This window comes from Rousettus aegyptiacus, unplaced genomic scaffold (genome assembly GCF_014176215.1).
Source record: "Rousettus aegyptiacus isolate mRouAeg1 unplaced genomic scaffold, mRouAeg1.p scaffold_m13_p_4, whole genome shotgun sequence".
Lineage (NCBI taxonomy): Eukaryota > Metazoa > Chordata > Mammalia > Chiroptera > Pteropodidae > Rousettus > Rousettus aegyptiacus.
The window spans coordinates 6820030-6840303 of NW_023416307.1; the positions used below are offsets into that span (position 1 = coordinate 6820030).

At 47.6% G+C, this 20274-nt stretch overlaps 1 protein-coding gene across 4 annotated transcripts in view; it reads right to left on the reverse strand.

The window, feature by feature from the left end:
• The window catches only part of EVA1C (eva-1 homolog C), a 77798-nt gene extending 62744 nt beyond the window's left edge, over positions 1–15054 (reverse strand). For 2 of the 4 annotated variants that reach the window (XM_036218919.1, XM_036218917.1), the window contains exon 1: positions 14372–15047. In XM_036218919.1, coding sequence (XP_036074812.1) covers positions 14372–14531 — 160 coding nt within the window. In that variant the 5' untranslated portion in view covers positions 14532–15047. Of the gene's footprint in view, positions 1–14371 lie in introns of all 4 variants that reach the window. The other 2 variants (XM_036218918.1, XM_036218916.1) reach the window with 2 other exon arrangements.
• Positions 15055–20274: the final 5220 nt, after the last annotated feature.

The following is a 20274-nucleotide window of genomic DNA, read 5'->3' on the forward strand; positions in this document are numbered from 1 at the left end:
TCTTCGCTCCAAAGTGTGATATTGGGACGAGTGGTGAAATCTGAATGAGGGCCGTAGATTAGAAAACAGTAGTGTGGCACGTTAGTTTCTTCATTTTGATCATCGTCCTCAGTTGTCAGAGTGTCCTTGTCCTTAAGGGACACACGTGGAAGTGTTTCGGAGTAAAGAACATCATGTCTGCAACTCAGAGAAGTAGAGAAAGGTGATAAAATGGTAATATTCGGGGAATCTGGGTAAGGGTGTAAAAGAAGTCTTTGTACTCTTCTTGCAAATTTTGTGTGTCCGGAAAAGTAATAATAAATACTCAATGTTTAAAAAATATATAGATAGATTTTAAAAATGTGCAATATTTTCCGGCAGATCTCAACCTTGGTTACATTAGAATTTCCTCAGGAGATTTTAAAATATCAATGCCCAGAGATTCAGATTCAATGAGCCTGGGGCGGAGCTCCAGACATTAGTATATTTGAAGAGCAGCATCCCCAGGGTGATTCTAGAGTGAATCCAGAGGAATGATAAACCACCAGGTTAGCCTGTGGGATTATTCGGGGAGGGGCGAGTTCTGGGCTAGGGTCTTTTGAGCCTCTCACATGTCCTCTTTTTGAGAACTGATCCTGGGTGCAGCCCAGTGACTCAGACAAGGAGCGAGGTCCCAGGCCCAATCTTTGTCCTGTCACTAATAAGCCGGGAGACACCCTGGCAAATCCCTGCCCTGTGCCCCGCCTGGGCCCCCTCCGCTGGAGGATGAGGATAATTAAAAGCTGCCTCGGAGGTGAAGTGAGAATTCCATGAGGAGGGCACACAGCTCAGTGGCTTGAATCCCTATGCCCTCAATGCCCTGCAGGGCGTTTGCACAGGATGACAACCTGAAATCTTTACGAGGCCTCCAGGTGGAAGAAAGAGGCTTGGGTGAGCAGGGCCCACCGATTTCTGGTGCTGCAGGCACGTTCTGCCACAGCTTGGGTGACTCCCTGCAGCCCTCCCCCTTCACAAGGGCTGAGTCTGGGAGGGTTCTCGGGACAGGGGCTGGAGGGGACAGGGGGACACCGATCCAAGCAGCGGGGAGGCAAGCTGGGGAGGTCGGGCTCTTTCGGGGCCACTGGAACACCTGCCATTGGTCCCTTCCGGAAACAGGCTTTCCCTGGGATTGATGGGAAGAAAGTGCCCTCACCAAGAGGTGAGGAGGCCCAGACCTACCTCTCACCCTCAGCCCCGCTCAGCCTCGTCAAACTGTGCTGCTCAGAAAGGCGGCCCAGGGCCACACGTGGCTGCTGAGCACTTGAGATGTGGCCAGTCTGAGCTGAGATGTGAGTAAGAGCAAAATCCACACTAGATGTGCAAGTCTCTGTAAGCGAAAGAGAACGCAAACTATTTCAAAAATATTAACACTGAAATGGTAATACTTAGGGCACATTGGGCTGAATAAAATTGACTGTGGAAATCCATTTCCTCTCGTTTTCTAATGTGGCTACCAGACTATTTACTACCACATGTGTGGATTACATCATATTTCTATTGGACGGTTCTGTTCTAGAGTCTGTGTTCTTTTGTGACTAATTTCCCTAGTGATAACTGTATTAAAATCCAATTGAGGAAGGAATTAGCATGCAACGGCACCAGCCCTGAGCCCTGAATGCCTCGCTAAGATAATTCCTTAACGTTTTCAAGCCTTCTGGTTCTCAGGCTCCTATGATTCCAGCAAATTGGCTCTTCCCCACAGCCCACCGAAGTGCCGGTAACGTCAGGTGCTGTCCTTTCCTCACAGTTTGCTTGACTACTACTAGTGGTAATTATACTAATTTACATCCTAACACTCAACACTGCGATCCAACCCAATCTGTGAGACTGACTCACAAACATTTGACATTCTTAAAGTAAAACTCTCAATTACTATAGGAGACTATGTATATTATACCTAATAATTTACCTTCCCACGGAAAGAGAAGATGTGGGTAATGAGCAGACTCTCATTAAAGACCCTAAGTCACTTTCCAGAAGGTTCCACAAGGTTCTACAACTCTAGTTTGGGCTGGGTTCACATGTCGCTATCTGACTGCCTTCTGAGGATGAAAGGCCCCTTGCCTGCTTGCATGCATGTATGCGTTCATGCTTGCACGTGTGTGTGTGTGTGTGTGTGTGTGTGTGTTTGCTTTAGCTACACATATTAGAGCAATTAATTAACTAAGATGTCCCCTTTGGTCATGCCTTCCTCACAGCAACAACCTAGGGCCATGGGGAGCTGGGGTGGGTTTATCTGTGTTCTCTCTCAAGGGAGTGACTTCTTGCCCTTGGTCTGATTTTATCTTGGACCTAGCCTGGGCAATTCATGTTGTGTATGGGGGTCTCCATGTAAAATTTCCCACTATGAAAACAACAACAACAACAACAAACAACCTTAAAGTCAGTGACTGTCCAGGTCTTTAAGGGAATTTTCCAGAAAGCAGGAAGAAGGAGACAGAGGTTGTTTTGCTGAATGCAGGACCCAAATGCTTCGTTTGGGTAGAAAGTCGCTCCCACGGGCTGGTGTTTGGCAATCATTTTCCCAGCCCAGAAGCTTATAACCTATTCACAGTTCAGGTGAATCCAGGGGTTAAATGTGATGCTACGGTTCTTTTTAAAGACACAGTAGATAATCTTTATTAATAAGAGAAAACAGAGACATAGAGGACAAACTATGTATTTTTCAGTAAAACACATATGCGACGAGAAAAATCACTCTTCACTGGTTAATGTCCTGGGGAAAAAACCAACTAGGGAAGAGTATCTTCATTAAAAGTTTTTTATGCTCCTTTTTATAACACTTATACCCAGAGATAAATGCGGATGCATGAGACTTATGAGAACATCGGTAATGTCTCTACATATCTGCATTTTCAAAAATGCATTGAAAAAAAGAGAAGATCTTGCAAGAAGATGCTCTGAATATATATATGTATGTTATGTATGTACACATGGAGAGACATAGATGGACAGTCAAATATATATGTATATACATGCATCGTGTGTTTATAGGCACATAAGATAAAACATTTACGTAACATAGATACGTAAATATATATACATATGCATACTGTCAAATACGTTTTTTACTTTTATTGCAGAAAGCCATATTCTTTTTAAAAGCATGCTACGCTTTGCTGAGGAGTGTGAAGCCTTTATTAAAAGGACGTCAAGGTAGGGACGTCACGGTAGGTTGCTTCGATTTCTTAACACCGCTGAAAACTCCAGTTTTATCCCACCAAAATGGGCAGGGAGGAGAAAAGGAGCAAAGCCATCCCATCGGACAGGATTCTACATCGCCCACTCTCAAACCGTATCTGGAACAGAGTTCCGACAGGCCTGCTCTTTTCTTCAGTGCCAAGAGCCACACAATGGACCTTTTTTTTTTTTTTTTAAACAAAACTCATAAAATGCCCAGAGATTCAGATGTACTGAGTCATGAAAACTGTACAAATAGCGCACACCCATTCCTGCTGGTGCCCCTGTTCGTCCTCTCGGAAACAATACTATATTTTCATTGTATCTGGCAGGAGGGGAAAAAAATATATCTTTTAATTAGTGTCGCAACCTGTTTGAATGAGGGGTGACGGAGGAGGGCGAGCTCCGACAGTGGGCGGCTGTCCTGTGGTCTGGCGGCCCCTGAGCTGGGGTAGTGGCGATGCCGGAAGAACCTGTTTGATTCTCCTGCTGCTCAGGGCAGATCCTGCATTGGCGCCCCAGGATCACAAAGGCTCCGAATGGGCCCTGAAAAGCCTCCCATTCAGCACAGCGCGGTGAACAGCGTCACGCTGAAATACCGCCGCGCGGATTCATCCACGCAGTGGGCGCTCTCGGAGGCATCACCCAACGCGTCTCTTTAGAGAGTGTGACACGCAGCACAGAGAGGTGAACACGTTTCACAGACATATCTCGGTGGGCGTGGGTGTGCGTGCGTGTGCACGCACGTGCCAGGAGCTGTCTGCAGGCGGGTGTGCTGAGTTGGGTGGGGGTGGCCGCGACGGGGTGCAAGGCAGCAGGAACGGAAGAGGAAAGCGGGGCGAGGCCCTGGCAGGCGCCAAGGACAAACAGACCTCAGCGCCCTCTTCATGATTTAAACTCTCTCCCCTTTTTAAAATGCAAATCAAACGGCCTCCTCCACCTCCACAGGCGTGTGCTTGGCTGAGGGTGCGAAATCACTGCGAGCCAGCCCCGACTTCAAGTCTGAACACCTCTCTGGAGGGATTGTTTAGTTCGACATGAATGATGGCGAATATTTGAGCTTGAAATGAGGAAGGCAAAAGGGTCAAAGACATAGGCATGTTCTGTAGAGCAAGGAGGGTGGGGAGCCTGACTAAACACCCACTGGGTGAGATCGTATGCTAGAACAGAGGCTGGATTTCTAGTTCCTCGCCCTTAAGGACTGAAGACTTCTTTACGGCTGCAGACGGCAAGCTGGCCTTGAAGAAGCGTGCCGTGGAGACACTCCTAGGGTTTCAACTCAACAATGGTTTTTAAAAAAAATTTCCCGCCTTCTTCAGATTCCAAAAGTAGAAAATAAAACAAGGACAAGCTGGCTGGTCTAGCCCAGTGTTCTTCAACCCCAGCATGAGGACCCGGGGCTGTCCTGTGCATTGTAGGATGTTCAGCAGTATTCCTAGCTTCTACTTACTGGATGCCAGTAGCACCCCTAGTTGTGACAAATAAAATTACCTCCAGATATCGCCAAATATCCTTGGGGGGGACAAAATCTCCCTGGACTGAGAATTAATGGTTCAGACTAAACATCTGGACAAGTTAAATTGTCATTGGGTAAAGATAGCCAGGTCATATAAGGACCACGTGGCATTTTTGGAGAAGGGCGACAACCCCAAATAATCTGCCTCGAACAGCCAGAGAGAAACACAGAAGTTTCAGACAAAGGCAGACCTCTTGACTCAAAGCGCTAGTTTATGGCTTTAAGGAGGCATAAAACTGTTTGAAAAGAATAAGCCTGGGGAAAAAATCCTCAGGCATCTAGCTTAAAAAAAAAAAAAAAAAAAAGGTAAATCAGAAGAGAGGGACCTTCATACTTGAACTTGGGGTTGAAAGAGGCAAAACAGAACAAGATTTGCTCTGTGGAATTCTCCACAGCATCCCATGACCAATTCTACAAGCGGGTCCTGCAGCACCTTGGGGCTTCGAGACCCTTTTTCATGCCAAGGCCGTGGACGGGGCAGAGTCTTTGCGCCCGGTCTGACCTGTCCACAAAGCATTTGGCGTTGTTAGCTTCGGAAGGTGTGTTTAGTCCTTCAGTCCTCAGAGAGTAGGGGAAGGTGTTTAAACATGACTGTCCCTTAACTTCACAGTCAAATTGACAAAAAAGAGGTGTGTAAACTTGAACTTGGGTTCAGTGTATATGTTTTTAATTAAAAGGGGATTTTTAAAAAATAAAAAAACAAGTCTGATTCTTGGACTACAAAACTGTACGCATTCCTTAAAGCATACCCCTCAAAAGCTGTACAAATTGGCCTTCCAGATAAGATCATGCTTTCCCATTTCCACCTGTCTCCCAGCGAAGAGCAAAAGGGCTCGGTGACCCGGGTTTCTCTTGTTCCAGAGTACAGTGCAATGATTTATGATTTCTAAGCCTGAGAACTTTGGAAGCTGCTTAACATGAAAAGAGGAAAAAAATCTTCTAAGAGAAAGAAAGAAAGGACTGGGTAGCACAGTGCTCTTCCCAGACTCCGAAACACTACTCTGAAAGCCGTCACGAGTATGCATCACACAGGCCCTTGCAGACAAAAAGGGTTATTTTATCCAGATTATTCCCCCACACTGTAGGGGGAAGGGGACTCATTTGTAATCATCAAAGGAATGCTGACAGACTTGAAACGGGATTACATTCTATTATACTCATCCGAATTAAAGATTTGTTTTGGAGATCATTCTTAGGTTTCTTCCTCCCTGCTCTTCCAACCCCAAATGAGATGATTTGTATTCATGGGACATCTGAGGCAGACATGAAATCAGACGGTTTGCAAACATACATTTCGGATTCAGTGGCCTGAGTTTTGAATTTTAATGTTGACTGGTTCTGTGTATGCGCAAAACTTGGCTTTTGGGTCAAAACGAATCCCAAGCATTGTTTCATTCCCCAACTTGTTATGCAGAATAAATTCAATTTCAGGAGCCTGAGTGAGCAAGTGATATAGGCGTCCAGAAATGCAGCTATAAAATGTCAAATCTATGCATAGGAAGAGTTGTCTCGTAGGCCTGTAGACACACTGCTAAACCCTCAATTCCACACTCTGGTTTGGACGCCATTTGGAAAATGTGACCTGCCAATATATTATTAGTTGTCCCTCGAGCTCCTTTGTTATCTGTGTGGCCATGAACCCACTGAGAAGGATGTTTCCCCAGGTTAGGCCTGACTCTTCAAATAGTACCCTTGCATCATACGTAGCACAGCATCTGGTACCTGAAAGGCTTGAGAGCACTTCCTGTGCTTTCATAGAGAACTCCCATTGGGTCATCATAGAACTGATGACCAGGAGGAGTCTCTGGTACCTCCAGCTGAAAGTCCTAGGTCAGTGGAAGAGCTCAACTGGGTCAACAAGCTGTCTCTTGACTTTAGCTGCCAAAAGGAAAAGGTATCTTAGAGAAATCTCTCTCAAGGCAAGGAGATAGCACTCTCTAAGTAGGAAGACAGAGCAAAATATGGGTGAAGTACATTAGAAGTTGTATCATTTCTTTTCTTAGTATCTCAGACCCATGGTCTAGACTCGGTGTTCTTCACAAAGTACATCCTTTAGTAGTTCTTTAAGTAAAGGTTTATTAGTGGTAAACATGTCTATATCACACTCTCTCAAAGATAGTTTAGCTAGGTATATAAGTTGTGCAATGATTGTTTTTTCTTTTAGAACCTGGATAATACTTCATTCACTAGCTTCTGACTCTCATCATTGTTGTAAATACTTTGTAGATGACATTTTTTTTTCTCTCTCTGATAGTTTTAAGACTGTCACTTTGTCTGTAGTATTTTATAGTTTCAATATAATAGGTATATATTTATTGTTATTTATCTTGCTTGGGATGGTTGAATTTAAATCTTTCACTAATTCTTGAAAATTGATTCCAACATATTATCACTTTCAGTGTTGCCTTTCCCTTATTTTCCACAATCTCTCTTTCTCGAATATTGATTGAATGTACGTTGAACCTTCAATCCATCCTCCATGTCTTACTAACTTCTTTTTTACATTTTTCATGTCCTTGCCTCTTTTACTGCATTCTGGATAATTTCTCCAGCTTTATTTTCCAGTTCACTGTTTCTCTCTTCAGCTAAGTCTAATCTACCCATTTAGCTTTTAATTTCAATGAATATATTTTTCATTAATACAGTAGTATTAGTATAGTTAGTAGATACATTTGATTCTTTTTCAAATAGTCCAACTCTTTCTTTATAACTTTTCATTCCTTCTGCATGGTTTAGACACTCTTTTATTTCTTTTTATTTTAAATTCCCTGTTATTTATTAAGAACTCTGTTATTTTTACTGCTAACTGCTGCTCGTACAATGTAGCTTTGAATTGTGTGCTTATGCCAGCAGGATTTCATCCATAAGAGTCTTGTAGGTTTTGTGTTGGTGATGTTTCCATGCAGGGAGTATTTGTGTTTGTTTTTGCCAAGTACCCAGAGGCATAACTTTGTTAATTTCCCAGCTTGGATTTCCTGATAAAGGTAATGTAAATTCAAAACTCAGACTGTTGAAAAGGCAGGCCAGCAGTTACATAATCTCAGGGGATATATATTTTTTTCTCCAATACTGAGCTCAAATGGAGATAAGTTTCCTTGTCATCTTTCTTTGCAAGAAGGCTGATTTGTTTCTCATCTGTCTTTTTTATGGATATTTAGCTCTTCCAGGTCCTGGCTTTATATGGAGATCTCTATTCCAGCTCCTCATTTTATTGGTCTAATACCCTATCTCTTGCCCTCAGGTACCTGTTAAATCCTGGCTGTAAAGACCACCGGAAGGCCCCGGTGTAGCCATAAGGCCAGTGCCAGCTAACTTCTCTAATTCTCTTCTCCCTTTTCATTTTTGTTCCTTGAATAGTCCATATATTTAGTTACTCATTCATTTTAATTCATTTAAAGGGTGCTTGTTAAATTTTATTCAGCAGCAGTAGGTGTTTTGTCAGAGAAAGAATTTCAGAATGCTAGTTCCACATTTCCAGGAACACATTGCAGACCCTGTTCTGTAATCAGTTCTGTGGGGCCGGAGGGTGCTATCTCTAGACAGGATGTAGAATGGACAATACCTGTAAGTCCTAGGGGAACAACTGGGTCTAGCTGATTAAGAAAGAAACATTGCAGAACTGGCATTGCTTTAAACTACTTGTAATTGATTGGAGAAGCTGCCTGGGTTCAAATCCCCAGAAGTTACTAACCTCTCTTTGCCTCAGTTTCTTCAACTTATAATAGTATCCCCTTTGTAGGACTGTGAGGATTAAATGTTAATAAACATGAAGTTCTTAGAACACTGTCTGGCACAGAATGTTTTATGTGCTTCATACGCTGAAAGTATTTTTAACTCACCAACTTCTCTTATTTGTGCTAAGGGAAGCCAAGTAAAGAAGTCACTGCCTGTGGTGGCCCAGAGATTTAACTGAGATTATAATGCAGACGCAGGAGCCAGTTATGGGGTGGCAGAATTAGGGACCCCGAGGTGGGGGAAGGAAAATCTCAGAAAACAGACAAGAGTCACTTAGCCACCCTTCTCATCTGAGGCTCTCCTTCATGTGCAAAAATCTTGGTAAGTCTAGGATTTATGTTAACAAGGAAAGCCATTTCCTTCCAGAAAGATGCAAACACATCAGCATCATTAGAATAGTGACCTAGTACCACAAAATTTCAGAGTACCTTTGTCCCAACCTTTCAGGTCTATTACATAGCTTGAATGATAAAAGTATAGATTTTTGAAACCAGATATGTACTGGGTTTAAATCCTACCTCTAGATTTCAATGGTAGTTGTGGAACTAGAGTGGAGGGCAAGTTAGGGGGAAGAGTGTGTAATAGGGGAGCAGAAGTTCCTTCAGTGTACATTACCCCCAAAGCAATGTCTTTTCAAGAATTTTTAAAAAGCTGCAGGATGGCTGAGAAGTTCAGTGACCTCAAATTTCGAAAATCATAAAACCCCCATCAATAAAAACATTTCAAGAACGCATTTCTAATATATGTACGCTTACTTAAAACTTATGTACCATTCTATTGTCAATTTATATGTTAATGATAAGCGAAACAGCTCCATTTTAAGGTAAAAAAGAAACAAAGAGAAAAGAAGTTCTAACATTTTCTTCCCACATCCACTGGATCGCCGCGTGCGCGCGCCCAGTTTGGCTGAACTGTGATGAAGGACGAGGAAGGAAGGAATGCGGAAAAGTCAGTCTACTCAGCAGGCAACCGAAATGGTGGCGGTCACTCCATGAACCAGCCAGAAAGGACAGGCAAATTGTGGCACCATTTTTCGTCTGGCCTTGGCCCTGTACTCAGCACCCACACACGCCAACTCCCCTAGCTTGGCCCTACCCCAGGGGTTCAGGATAGAGTCGGCCTTGCTCCGCTTTCTAGCTGGGCAGTTTTGGGTAAGTGAGTTAACTTCTCTGAGGCTGGGTTCTCACCTGTAAAGTGAGCCTAATACTTACCTCATAGGGTAGCTACAAGGATGAAATCCGATAACGCTGTGCTCAATTAATTTTGACTCTCTCCCTTTCCCTGAAAGTGCTGCTAGCCTGCCCTTTCCCAATAAAACACCTGGGAGACCAAAGCCATCAATAACGGGACCACTCGCTTGCCCAGACTCCTCTTGTCTGCCACCGAAAGAGCCAACAGAACACTTGTCAAATGTAGTTACTTTCCATGGCAACAGACTAGCAGTTTCAGATGCTTGCTCCTCACCTCTCTCCTTCTGTGACAGCCGGACAACTCCTTTAGACGTCTGGTTTGTTTTTCTTTGGTTACGAGCTGGCTTTTCAGTCCATAAAGGTTTTGAAAGTGAAGGCAATCCCTGAGTAAAAGGATGACGCAACACAGGCATAATAAAGTGCAGAGCTGTGTGTGTGTGTGTGTGTGTGTGTGTGTGTGTGTGTGTACAGGTGCATGTGTGCACACATGGGCGTATCGGGCATACACGTGTGTTGGGATGCAGTGACGACCTGATAACTGGGACAACTCAGCCCTTGTCTCCCTGGCGGTGAGCCCCCGGGACACCGGGTCGTGCCTGCGAGCCTTGGGATGAACTGGTACACAGGCAGGAGGTAGCCTCACCCTCTGAGCACAAGGGCGGTGGTTCTCAACCCTGGCTGTGCACTAAAATCGCCTGGGGAGCTTTTCAAAAGAGACCGATGCCTGGATCTCCCAAGACCAACTAAACCAGGAGCCCTGGGGTGCCGTCTGAGCATCCACGCATCGGTGTAGATGCAAGCCAGCGTTGAGACCTACTATTTATCTGAGCAGAACAGGAAGGTTCAGCCTCTCTTACATGGCCACCTGTGTCCCCTCCATCGGGATCGAGGTCCCATCCATCGGCCCCTACGTTCAACTGAATCGCCATTTACCTACGTTCTGAAATTCTTGGCCAACGAAATAAGGAGCTAGGGTCAGGTTTACTAGCTGGGCTGCAGATAATCTGGTCACAAGCACCACTTCTTGCTTGCTTGCTTGGGCCGCTGCTGGTAGGGAGTAGGACATCAGTCGAGAGACCCCCTTCCATCATGTAGTGACCTTTCTTTGAGGTCTGGGGGCATCGTGGTACAAGGCGGGCTTTAAAGGCTGTGTCCCGGAGGAACACCGTGTCAACATATGGCCGTGACTGCTTTGTCAGAAGTCTGAAGCTTTCGAGGAATCCAAGTGGGAACTACAACAATTTCCCACCCTTTCCTTCCCGCCCTCCCCGCCCTTTTCCACAAGCCCCATCAATCACTTAGAATTTCTGTGAGAAGAAAGAAAAAAGAAAGAAAAAGCAGCAGAGAGAAAGTAAGAAGAAACCCGGAGAGAAGAGACCTGCTTGCCGTCAGCAGGGAGACAACAGAGTAAACCCAGTGGGGGAGAAAAACGAACAAGAACCAGGGACATGGCAAACTAAGTTTAGAGACGGACTGAAACATCACTCTCTAAGGCAGGGCAAAATGTAGAGGATCTTTTGCTTTTTATGGCTGGAACCCAAAATGGCACTCCTCCCTGCTCTCTGCCTTGTTCTTTGAGCAAAGATGATGCTGATATTACACTTCTGTTTTGTTTTTTTTTGTTGTTTGTTTTTTAAATCAGTGATCAATTTGGACCTCTCAGGCCAAATCCCCAATTTGGGAAGGCAGTCAAAAAAACAGAACTCCATCCCAGAAAGGAAAATGGATGAAAGCCAAGTGCATTTGAGTGTGGGATTAAGGATCAGAGGCACTAATTTTGCATGAACTGCTCTGGCCTTCCTGGGATATGTTTTTAATGCAGTGATGATAGCCTTCCAGTGGCCGCTGGCGGCATCTCAACATCTTCAGGGATGAGAGAGAAGGGGGTGTTGGGGGAGCCTGTTTCCCAGCAAGGTTGGAGGTAATTAGCCCAAGTCACGAGAATGTAGAGGGAGGAGGAGGAGGCCATGATGCAGCCTCTGGCTTATTAAGAGTGAGATCTGATGCTGGAATCCTCAGGAGGGGAAAAAAAAGATCAATGACCCAGGAAAACCACACCAGCTGACAGCCCCAGGAAAAGGCTCAAGGAAGAGGTGCAAAGAAGAGAAAGGCTTAAGTAACTTCCCAAAACTCTGCACTGCTGATCTCCTGGAAAGCCCTGTACTGTACAGACAATGGCTGGGACCCCTGGCACTCCGGCACTTTCTCTCATGTGGGTACACTACCCTCCCTCCATCCCCTTCTTCATGAGGTAAAACAGGTCCCAAGTTTCCTCTGTCCTCCCTCGGTTTCAGTTTTTGATGTTTCCCTCGTTTAGAAAAAAACAAGCGTCTGCCTTGTCAAGTGCTGCTCTCCAGAGCTGGACTAGTGAAAGTCTCCTTGGGGGTGGGTTCCCTGTCACCTTACAGGCCTCTGGTTTTCACTCACCTCTCCGGCTTCACAAAAAGGAACAGGACTGCCTGTCCCCAGGAAAGCAGGCTTTGGGCTGTAAGGTCACGGGATTGGGATGGGGGTTGGAGTTACGTCATCTGGACCCACTGCTTTGACTAAAACATTCAATGAAACACTCATACGTGTCATCTTTGGAACTTAGGGATTTTCCTCAATGATGGATATCACGTGGTTAGGGTGGCACAAAGGGTTTGTTAAGTTTCAAGGCAAATTAATCAACTTTGGAACTTCATCTTTCTCCCTAAGCCTTTTCTAACGATTCCTGATGCCATGCAATATAGAATTTAGATTTGAATGTGAGTGTGTCTGTGGTTTGGGTGGATGTTATTTTTCTTTTCTTCTCTCCAAAAGGCTCTCTGACACTTGCTCCCTAGTCTTTAGCAAATCTGGCCAGAGGGAAAGTAGGGGCTGCTTTAGGATGGACTTGGCAATATCATCACTTACCACTGGCTCGGGGAGTTTTAAACCCTGGAATTCAGATTCCCACCGAAAGCAGAAGGAAATTTCTTTGATCACTTTTGTCATTTAGAAGAACATGTATCAAAGCATCCATTTCCCTCAGCATATAACCATCCTGTTTGATAGCTCAAGTTCACCCACTGTAACAGTTGCTATATAGACGATTCTCAGCTTGGGTGGTAACCTGTAGACTGCTACACGCATTGCTACTGCTTCACTAAAGAAACAAACTCTAAGTATCTATAATCTGCAAACAATCGAATGGTTACACCGCAATTTACCTAAAGTAATATTTGTTCACTTGCAATGACGTCACCGAAAAAAGGGTTTGTCAACTTGCAATTCTTTCCTTACAATATTCAGAGCTAGAAGGTGACTGAATTCAGAACTGCTCTCCATAGCTTAAATCAGCAATACAGAACTTTTCTAGCAGCCAAGAAAGTTCTATTACAAAAACGAAAAAGTCAATAGTACTCGCAAAGCATTTTCCTAGCACGTTTACATCAGCGCTCTGCTCTCGTGGTGCTCAGTTTTAAGAACCACAATTTGCTTGCCAAATAGGCATATCTTGGCTTCCTTTGCTAGGTAGAAACACTGCCTTGATATTAAATATTCAAAGAAAAGAACCTCTGACCTAAGGGCTCTCAGCTAACAATGACATTCTCTGTAAGTAAACTAGAAACCCAACTCAGCTGCTGGTGCGCCAGCGTGCTCTGCCATGTACTAGTCTACTGCACAAACAGGGCTGAGGACCTACTCCCTTCACCGCGCTTTAATTGCAAAAGGTCCTGCAGGCAGCGCCCTCCAGGGACTACGCAAAACCTGGACTTGGCAGAAGATCCTGGAGAAGGAGGCAAGTGGGGTTCAGAGCTGCCTCCCGAGCTGGTGAAGGGTGAAGGCTCGCCAGGGGGAGACCCACATCTATTACAACTGCAAGGACGTTCGCTACGTTACTCTCCGCAAGCCCAAGCCCCGCGGTAACATAAGAAGGAGGCTGGCTCCTAGAGCCACCATTTACCCAGAAATTTCTCTCACTATGCGGTGCCACACCTACAACCCCAGAACTAGCTAACACCAGCTTCTGGGGCCTTAGTTTTGAGTTCCTCCAAAAGAAAAGCCTCATCAATTACTAGAAGAAGGAAGTTAATTTTTGTTAAGGACACTGGGGCTGGGGGGGGGGGCGGTTGGGGCGGGCGGCGCCGGTACCTTTGGTCAGTAAAATCGTGCTCCCCGGGTCTCCTCTCTGTTGTGTAAGCTTCTGCTCACCTTTCACCTCTCGCCGCACCTCTGCCCGCACCTCCCGTAACCTCGGGCTTCCCTCGTGCCTGTCGGCGCAGACTCAGGACAGGCGGCCCCCCGGACTAGTCTCCTTACATGAGCCCCCGAGAGACTATTTGGGGCGCACCTGGAGCATGAGGGTGGCCACCCAAGCGTACTCCTGGGACCACAGCACGTGCCTTTTACAGCGTCGGGCGCAGCAAAAGTCTCAGCTTAAGGAGCATCCAGCAGACCCGCATCCGTCAGTTGAGTCGCTGATGCTGAGAAACTCAAGTCAAGAGCAGGACGAGAATCTCCAAATACGTTACCCACCCTTACTTTTTTTTTGGGGGGGGGCGTTCTCCTCTGCCACTACTTCTCTCCTCTACCCTAGACGCAGCCACCTATACGCCAAAGGCTCACACTAGGGAAGAAAACTGGCTGTGAGCGCGCCCCAACTTTACCCCAACCCTGCCGTGCCCGCTCGGGCGACTGCCCCCGCACGAGGGCTCACCTGGGCGCGCCGCAGAACCCGGGGCGCACGGCTAGGGAGGGCGCTTCTTACCGGAGAAGTCCGTGAGCGCGGCGATTTCTTTGGAGCAGACCAGGACGGTGCAGTAGAAGAGCCGCAGGAGCTGCCCCGGCGGCTCTACCTGCCTGCGGAGGCCGAGATGCTGCGCGGGCTGGGGCGCGGGCGGCGGGCGCGCGGGTCCCGGCAGGAGCATGGTGCGCGGCGCGGCGGGGCGCGGGCCCGGGGCGCGCGTGGGGTCGCTGGGCGGAGGACCGCGTCACATGGCAGGGCGAGTGAGTGACCAGTGGGGCTCCGCCGCCCCCCGCCACCTCCTGGCTCGGGCTGCCAGAGCCTCCTCCCCCGCGCGGGCCAACACCGGCTCCCCAGCCAGGGGGAGGGGGCGGAGAACGGGCGGGGCGAGGAGCCCCGGGAAGGATCCGCGTAGTTTCCCCGGGAGGAAACCTCCGCTGCCGCCGCGCGGGAGGAAGCAAGGCGGGGGGGCGAAGAGAAAGTGTAGCCTTCGCGCGCCCCACGACCGCTGAGGCCGGTTCCTGGCGTGCCGCCCGCCGCAGAGTGCGCCCCACCGGCGCGCGGAGGGCCGCGCAACCCGAGCGCCTTCCGCGACGCGGCCCCCGCCCCTGAGACTGCCCGGCTCCCCTGGTCCGGCCCGCACTGGCCGCTTGCCAGCCTCGCCCTGGCTGCCTGAGGAGCGCGGCCGGTGCCCGTGACGCACTTAGGAGCCAGGGCCGCGCGGTGAGCGCAGGAGCCCCGGGGCGGGGCCCAGGCCGGGGCGGGGGCCGCGGGACGCCGGGGTCCTGGAGGTGCGAGGCCGCGGCGTCCACCTCCCTGCACCCGCCCCGCCCCGCACCGCACCGCCCCGCACGCAGGATCCACAAGCACGCACAGTCGTCCCCATGCCACGCAGGAGACTGAGACCCCGCGAGCTGCCCGAGTCTACGCAGCCAGGGCGGGAAACGAGCTGGGGGTGGGGATGGGGATCCAAACCCGGTCAGATGGCTCCGGTTTCTTTTTGCTCCGACTCAGCACTGCATCTGGTTACTGGCTGTACGCAGCGGTTAGAGGGTCTGACATTGCACCCACATAAACAGCCCCCGAGCGCTAATAACTGGGCTTTGTTTGAAAAGGGGCCACAGCATCTTTCTGAACCTTTTTTTTTTTCTTTTTGCGCGGGTACGACCCGCGATTGACCGCTCTCCCCTGGGCGAGGAGCGCGCTGAGTGGCCCGGGCTCGGCGGAACCGAGGACCAAAGCGTGCGGACTCCGCGTGTGCGCAGGGTGCGGGTACCGCGGCCCCGACCCCGCGGAGCGCGCGCAGCGTCCGGGCCGGGAGGTGCCGGCGGCAGGGAGGAGGGCCCGGCGGCGGGCGCTCGGCACAAAGTGTTCCAGAACACCGCGGGGAGGCCTGCCAAATTCGCGGCGGGCCTGACGCGGAAACGCAGATAATGGGGCCCGGGGCGGGACCGGGCGCACTGCCCCGGCCGGCTGCGAGCCGCGCTGCAAACGCGCGGCGCGGCGCGGCGCGGCGCGAAGGCCTAGCGAGAGCGAACCGAGACGCGCCGGCCTACCTGTGGGACCCTCTTACAGGTGGGCCGCAAGGATACCGGATGACACTGAGTCCCACGCCGTGTTCCAGCAGGGGCCGGGCCAGCGGAATGGGGAGTCTGGACCCATTAGTATTTGTTGAGTGAGACCTAGTCTGCCAGGCGCGGTGATTTTTTTAAAATCTACATTAAAATACTCAGCCTCTCGATAACCCGGTAACCCTCGGGCAGTGTCTAGGTTGGGGAAACATCCCCACCCCCTAGCTGGGAGGTGGGTAAGGATGCCTGGTACTCAGAAAGCGCTCAGTAGTAAGTAACATTTGCCCAAAACTCAGGTCCCTCGTGTGCTTTCCATTCCAAGCCCATTTCATTCATCCATCCAGTTTAGATATGAATTGGGTACCTGTGTGTGTCAGATCCCGAGCTAGGGGATGGGGATGCTGGCACAGGAAGGGTGCCCTGCTGCCTCAGGCCTGGGGGCTGCCACCACTGTCCTGTCGGTACGCTCGGGCTTCCAGATGCCAGTGTGGGCACTCACTGTGACAGCGCCCCCAGGCTTCCTTATCTGTAAAGTCCTCAGGCTTGTTGTGAGGCTTTAAAGAGTTGATACAGGTGATGTGGATAAGACAGAGCCTGGAACTAGGAAGTACTCAGTCAATATTAGTCATTATTACAGGGAGGGAAACAGACATTGAACTGGTAATGCCAAGTGAGCTAAGAGTCAGGAATAAGGGGCGGTGGGGGGAACGGCAGAGGAGGCGGAGCTGAGCTGGAAGGAGGGAGAGGGAAGAGGAGGTGTGAGGGACCTTTTTAGGGGAAGATGGATGAGGAAGATGGGAAGAGTTGGTCAAGCAAAAGCTAGCGAAGTGTGAACATTTTAGAAAAAGGGCCCAGCACCTATGAAATCCAAAAGATTTCCATGTCTCCATGGAAGCATGGAGAGAAGTCTAAAGTGGATGGAACAGAGAGCAAAGGGCAAGGCTAGGTGACGTGCAGAAGTGGGCAGCCAGAGCTCAGGGACCCAGGGACCTAGTAAGCACTACCATCTTTATCTTAAGCCGGCAAAGAATTCTAAACAGACAGGTGACGTGATCAGGTGCGTGTTGATAAAAAAATTACTCTGGCTGCTGAGTACAACTGGACTGGAAGGGGATTCAGAGATTATGTGCCCAAAACAAATCAAAAGCAGGGACTCGAAAAAGTACATGCACACCAATATTTATTGCAGCACTATTCACAGTAGCCAAAAGGGTGGATGCGACCTAAGTGTCCATTGATGAATGAATGGATACACAAAATGTGCAACAGTGTTCAGCCATAAAAAGAAATGAACTTCTGATACATGTTACAACATGGATGAACCTCGAAAACGTTATGCTGGTACAATAAGCCAGACACGAAATGATAAATATTGTATGATTCCACTTACGCGAAATATCTAAAATCGGCACATTCAGGGTGAGAGAGTGCAGATTAGAGGTTAATAAGAGCTGGGAGCAGGGAGGATGGAAAGTTATTGCTTCGTGGGTACTGCGCTTCTGTTTGGGGTAATGGAAAGTTCTGGAAATAGGTAGTGGTGAGGATTGCACAATATTATGGATGTAATTAACATCGCTGAATTGTATGCTCAAATGGCAAATTTTAGGTTATATGTATTTACCGCAACTTCGAAAATTAATAACATGCCAAAAACCAGTGAACTATATCCTCGAAATGAGTGAGTTGTGGCATGTGAATTCTATCTCCACAAAACTGTTTTCAAAGAACTGTTTTCCAGAAGTCAAATGACAGCAACAACAAAGCGAGTCTAGGGAGATGGTCATAATAAACGGGTAGCTGGGAGACTGTGGCTGTGCGCCGGGCTGGGCTTTGCAGGCCCAGAGAGGAGAGGAAAGTGGCCCAACTGGGAAAACATTTGGGGGTGGGGGGGGGGAGTGGACAGTGCCGTGCAGCCAAGTCGTTATGAGACAGGGGGGAGCCTGGCTTTCCTCTGCTTTGCCCCCCAGCCACTAAATCAGATTTTACTTCTAATCTTCTCTCTTTAAGAATTTTGGAATCATGCAACAACAACAACAAAAAAGATTAAATAATTCCATCTATCTTTCTCTCTAGAGTCCTTAGTTCCAAGTCCCTTTGAGCCCCCCAACCAAGTGGAAACCAATCTCTGTCCCCTCCTATTTTCCTCTCTAATTATTATACAATCAAATCCCTAAACTCTGGGGCACTATAAAAACTTATAGGACAGGAAAACGGGGAGGGGAAGCACACACTTCAAAGAGAAACTCGTCAAATCAATCCAGGGCACAAAGAGGTTTCCGCCAAGGCTCTTTCTCTTTCTTTGTCCTATGATAGAATTTTAAAAAATCGAAAGCAGTCATGGCCACGCGGTTCTTGAGCACAGTTACAGGAGCCGGAATCAAAGTGAATTCAGTCTGATGAAGAGTGAGCCAAATAATAGATGCTCCCAAAGCATTAACACAACAACCCTTCGAGATAGGTGCTAACCAGGACTGGCTCCGTCACTTACCGGCACTGTGCAAAATGAAAATGCGGGGACCCTTGTTCAAAACTCATTAAGAATTTTAGGATGGTCACAGCAGAGCATTAAATTAAGCAGTGGCTCTTCGGGCACGAGGTCCCGAGTGGTGGCACAGGTCACACACCCATGAAGCTGGTACTACCACTTTTTCAACGTCTCCAACGTGGAAACTGACGGCACAAACTCACGCAGATCATCTGTGGCAGGGTCTGAAACCCTCTCACACTACGGAGACACAGAAGCGACGGATGAGCGTCAGAAGGTGGAGTGACATAAAAGTGATCCTTTCTACGTGATGACACCATTGGGTGATCCTGGTCCTTCTTGCACACGAGTTTGAGACGCGCCTCTGTCTGTCCCCACAACATTCACTGTGTGGGGGAGAGACGTCCTTGCAGGAAATCTAAAATACAGCAGTCCCCATCTTATTCAAAGTCCTGCTTTCTGTGGTTTCAGTTACCTGCGATCAATCGATGTCTGAAAAAAATATTAAGTGGAAAATTCTAGAAACAAACAATTCATACGTTTTAAGTCGCACACCATTCTGAATAGCGTGATGAAATCTTGGCCGTCCTGCCCCATCCTGCCGGCAATGTGGCTCGGCCCCTTGCCCAGCGTATCCACACTCTGCGTATAATACAATAAGATATTCTGAGAGAGAACATTTGCCTAACTTTTATTATAGTATATTATCACAATTTTCTATTTTATTATTAGTTATTTCTGTTCATCTCTTACTGTGCCCAATTTCTAAATCAAACTTTATCGTAGGTATGTGTTATAGGAAAGAACATAATATATATAGGGTTTGGTACTATCTGTAGTTTCGGGCATCCACTAGGGGATCTGCAATACATTCCCACAATTAGGGGGAATTACTATACATTTCCAAATTACATGACTAAATTCTTTCTTTTTTTTTTTCTTTTGAAGTAAACCTGTCCCTTCTTTCCGGCTGTAGGTTACATCCTTCTTCCTCATTCCTTGAGATCTTGGCCACTTACCTCCATGCATATCCAAGCCTATTTTGGAAGCTGTTAGTGCACTGGGCCTCTCACCTGTGGCATCCAGGTAAGGCTTCAAGCTTTCAGCAAAGATGGTCTGCAGCTGTTCTGAGAAGACATAAACCACCATTTGTCAGCTGCAAAGAAACCAACCTTTCAGCTCAGGAAAGTGAGGCCGAATGTTGTCCAGAGCTAAAAAGGCTTATTTTTAGAAAGCAACAAATGGTGGTTTGTTTATAGAGTTGGCACTGAAGAGCCACAGCAAGAGCAAAGAGCCGGCTTGCTGAGGACTGCAAGAGCTGGGGGTGCCCTAGAAAGGTCGATTTCAAAAGCCAGCAGAAAGAGGCCTCTAAGAATATGTGAGCAGAAGTGGTGTCTGTAAGGCCGTCTGTCCAAGGTCAAAGGCATTGAGTGCAATAGTCTTTCTTCTGTCCCTGAAAGACAGCCACTCATGGAGGCCTTTGACTTTTCTGCCTCTCAGTTTTTCACATTTGCAAAACGAAAAGGTTGGATTCTAAAGTCCATTTAAGCTCTAAAAAAGCCCACAGGCTATATAAATTAGATGCAGTATTCCAGGAAATTGATTAAATCTATGCTAAATCCTTGACATTGCTTAATGTTTTCTTATATACATTTTTCATTTATTTTTTTCACTTAGCATAATGTCTTCAAAGTCTATTCACATAGTAGCATATGTCAGAACTTCTTTCTTTAAGCTGTCACATTCCTTTGTGTGCATACACCAAATTGGACCCTCTAGTGACTTTGTCTCTCTTGGGAGGAATAAAGGAGAAGGGTGGTCATGTATATGCCCGGCTGGTTTCTCCATAATTGAGAAGTAAAAAACCTTGA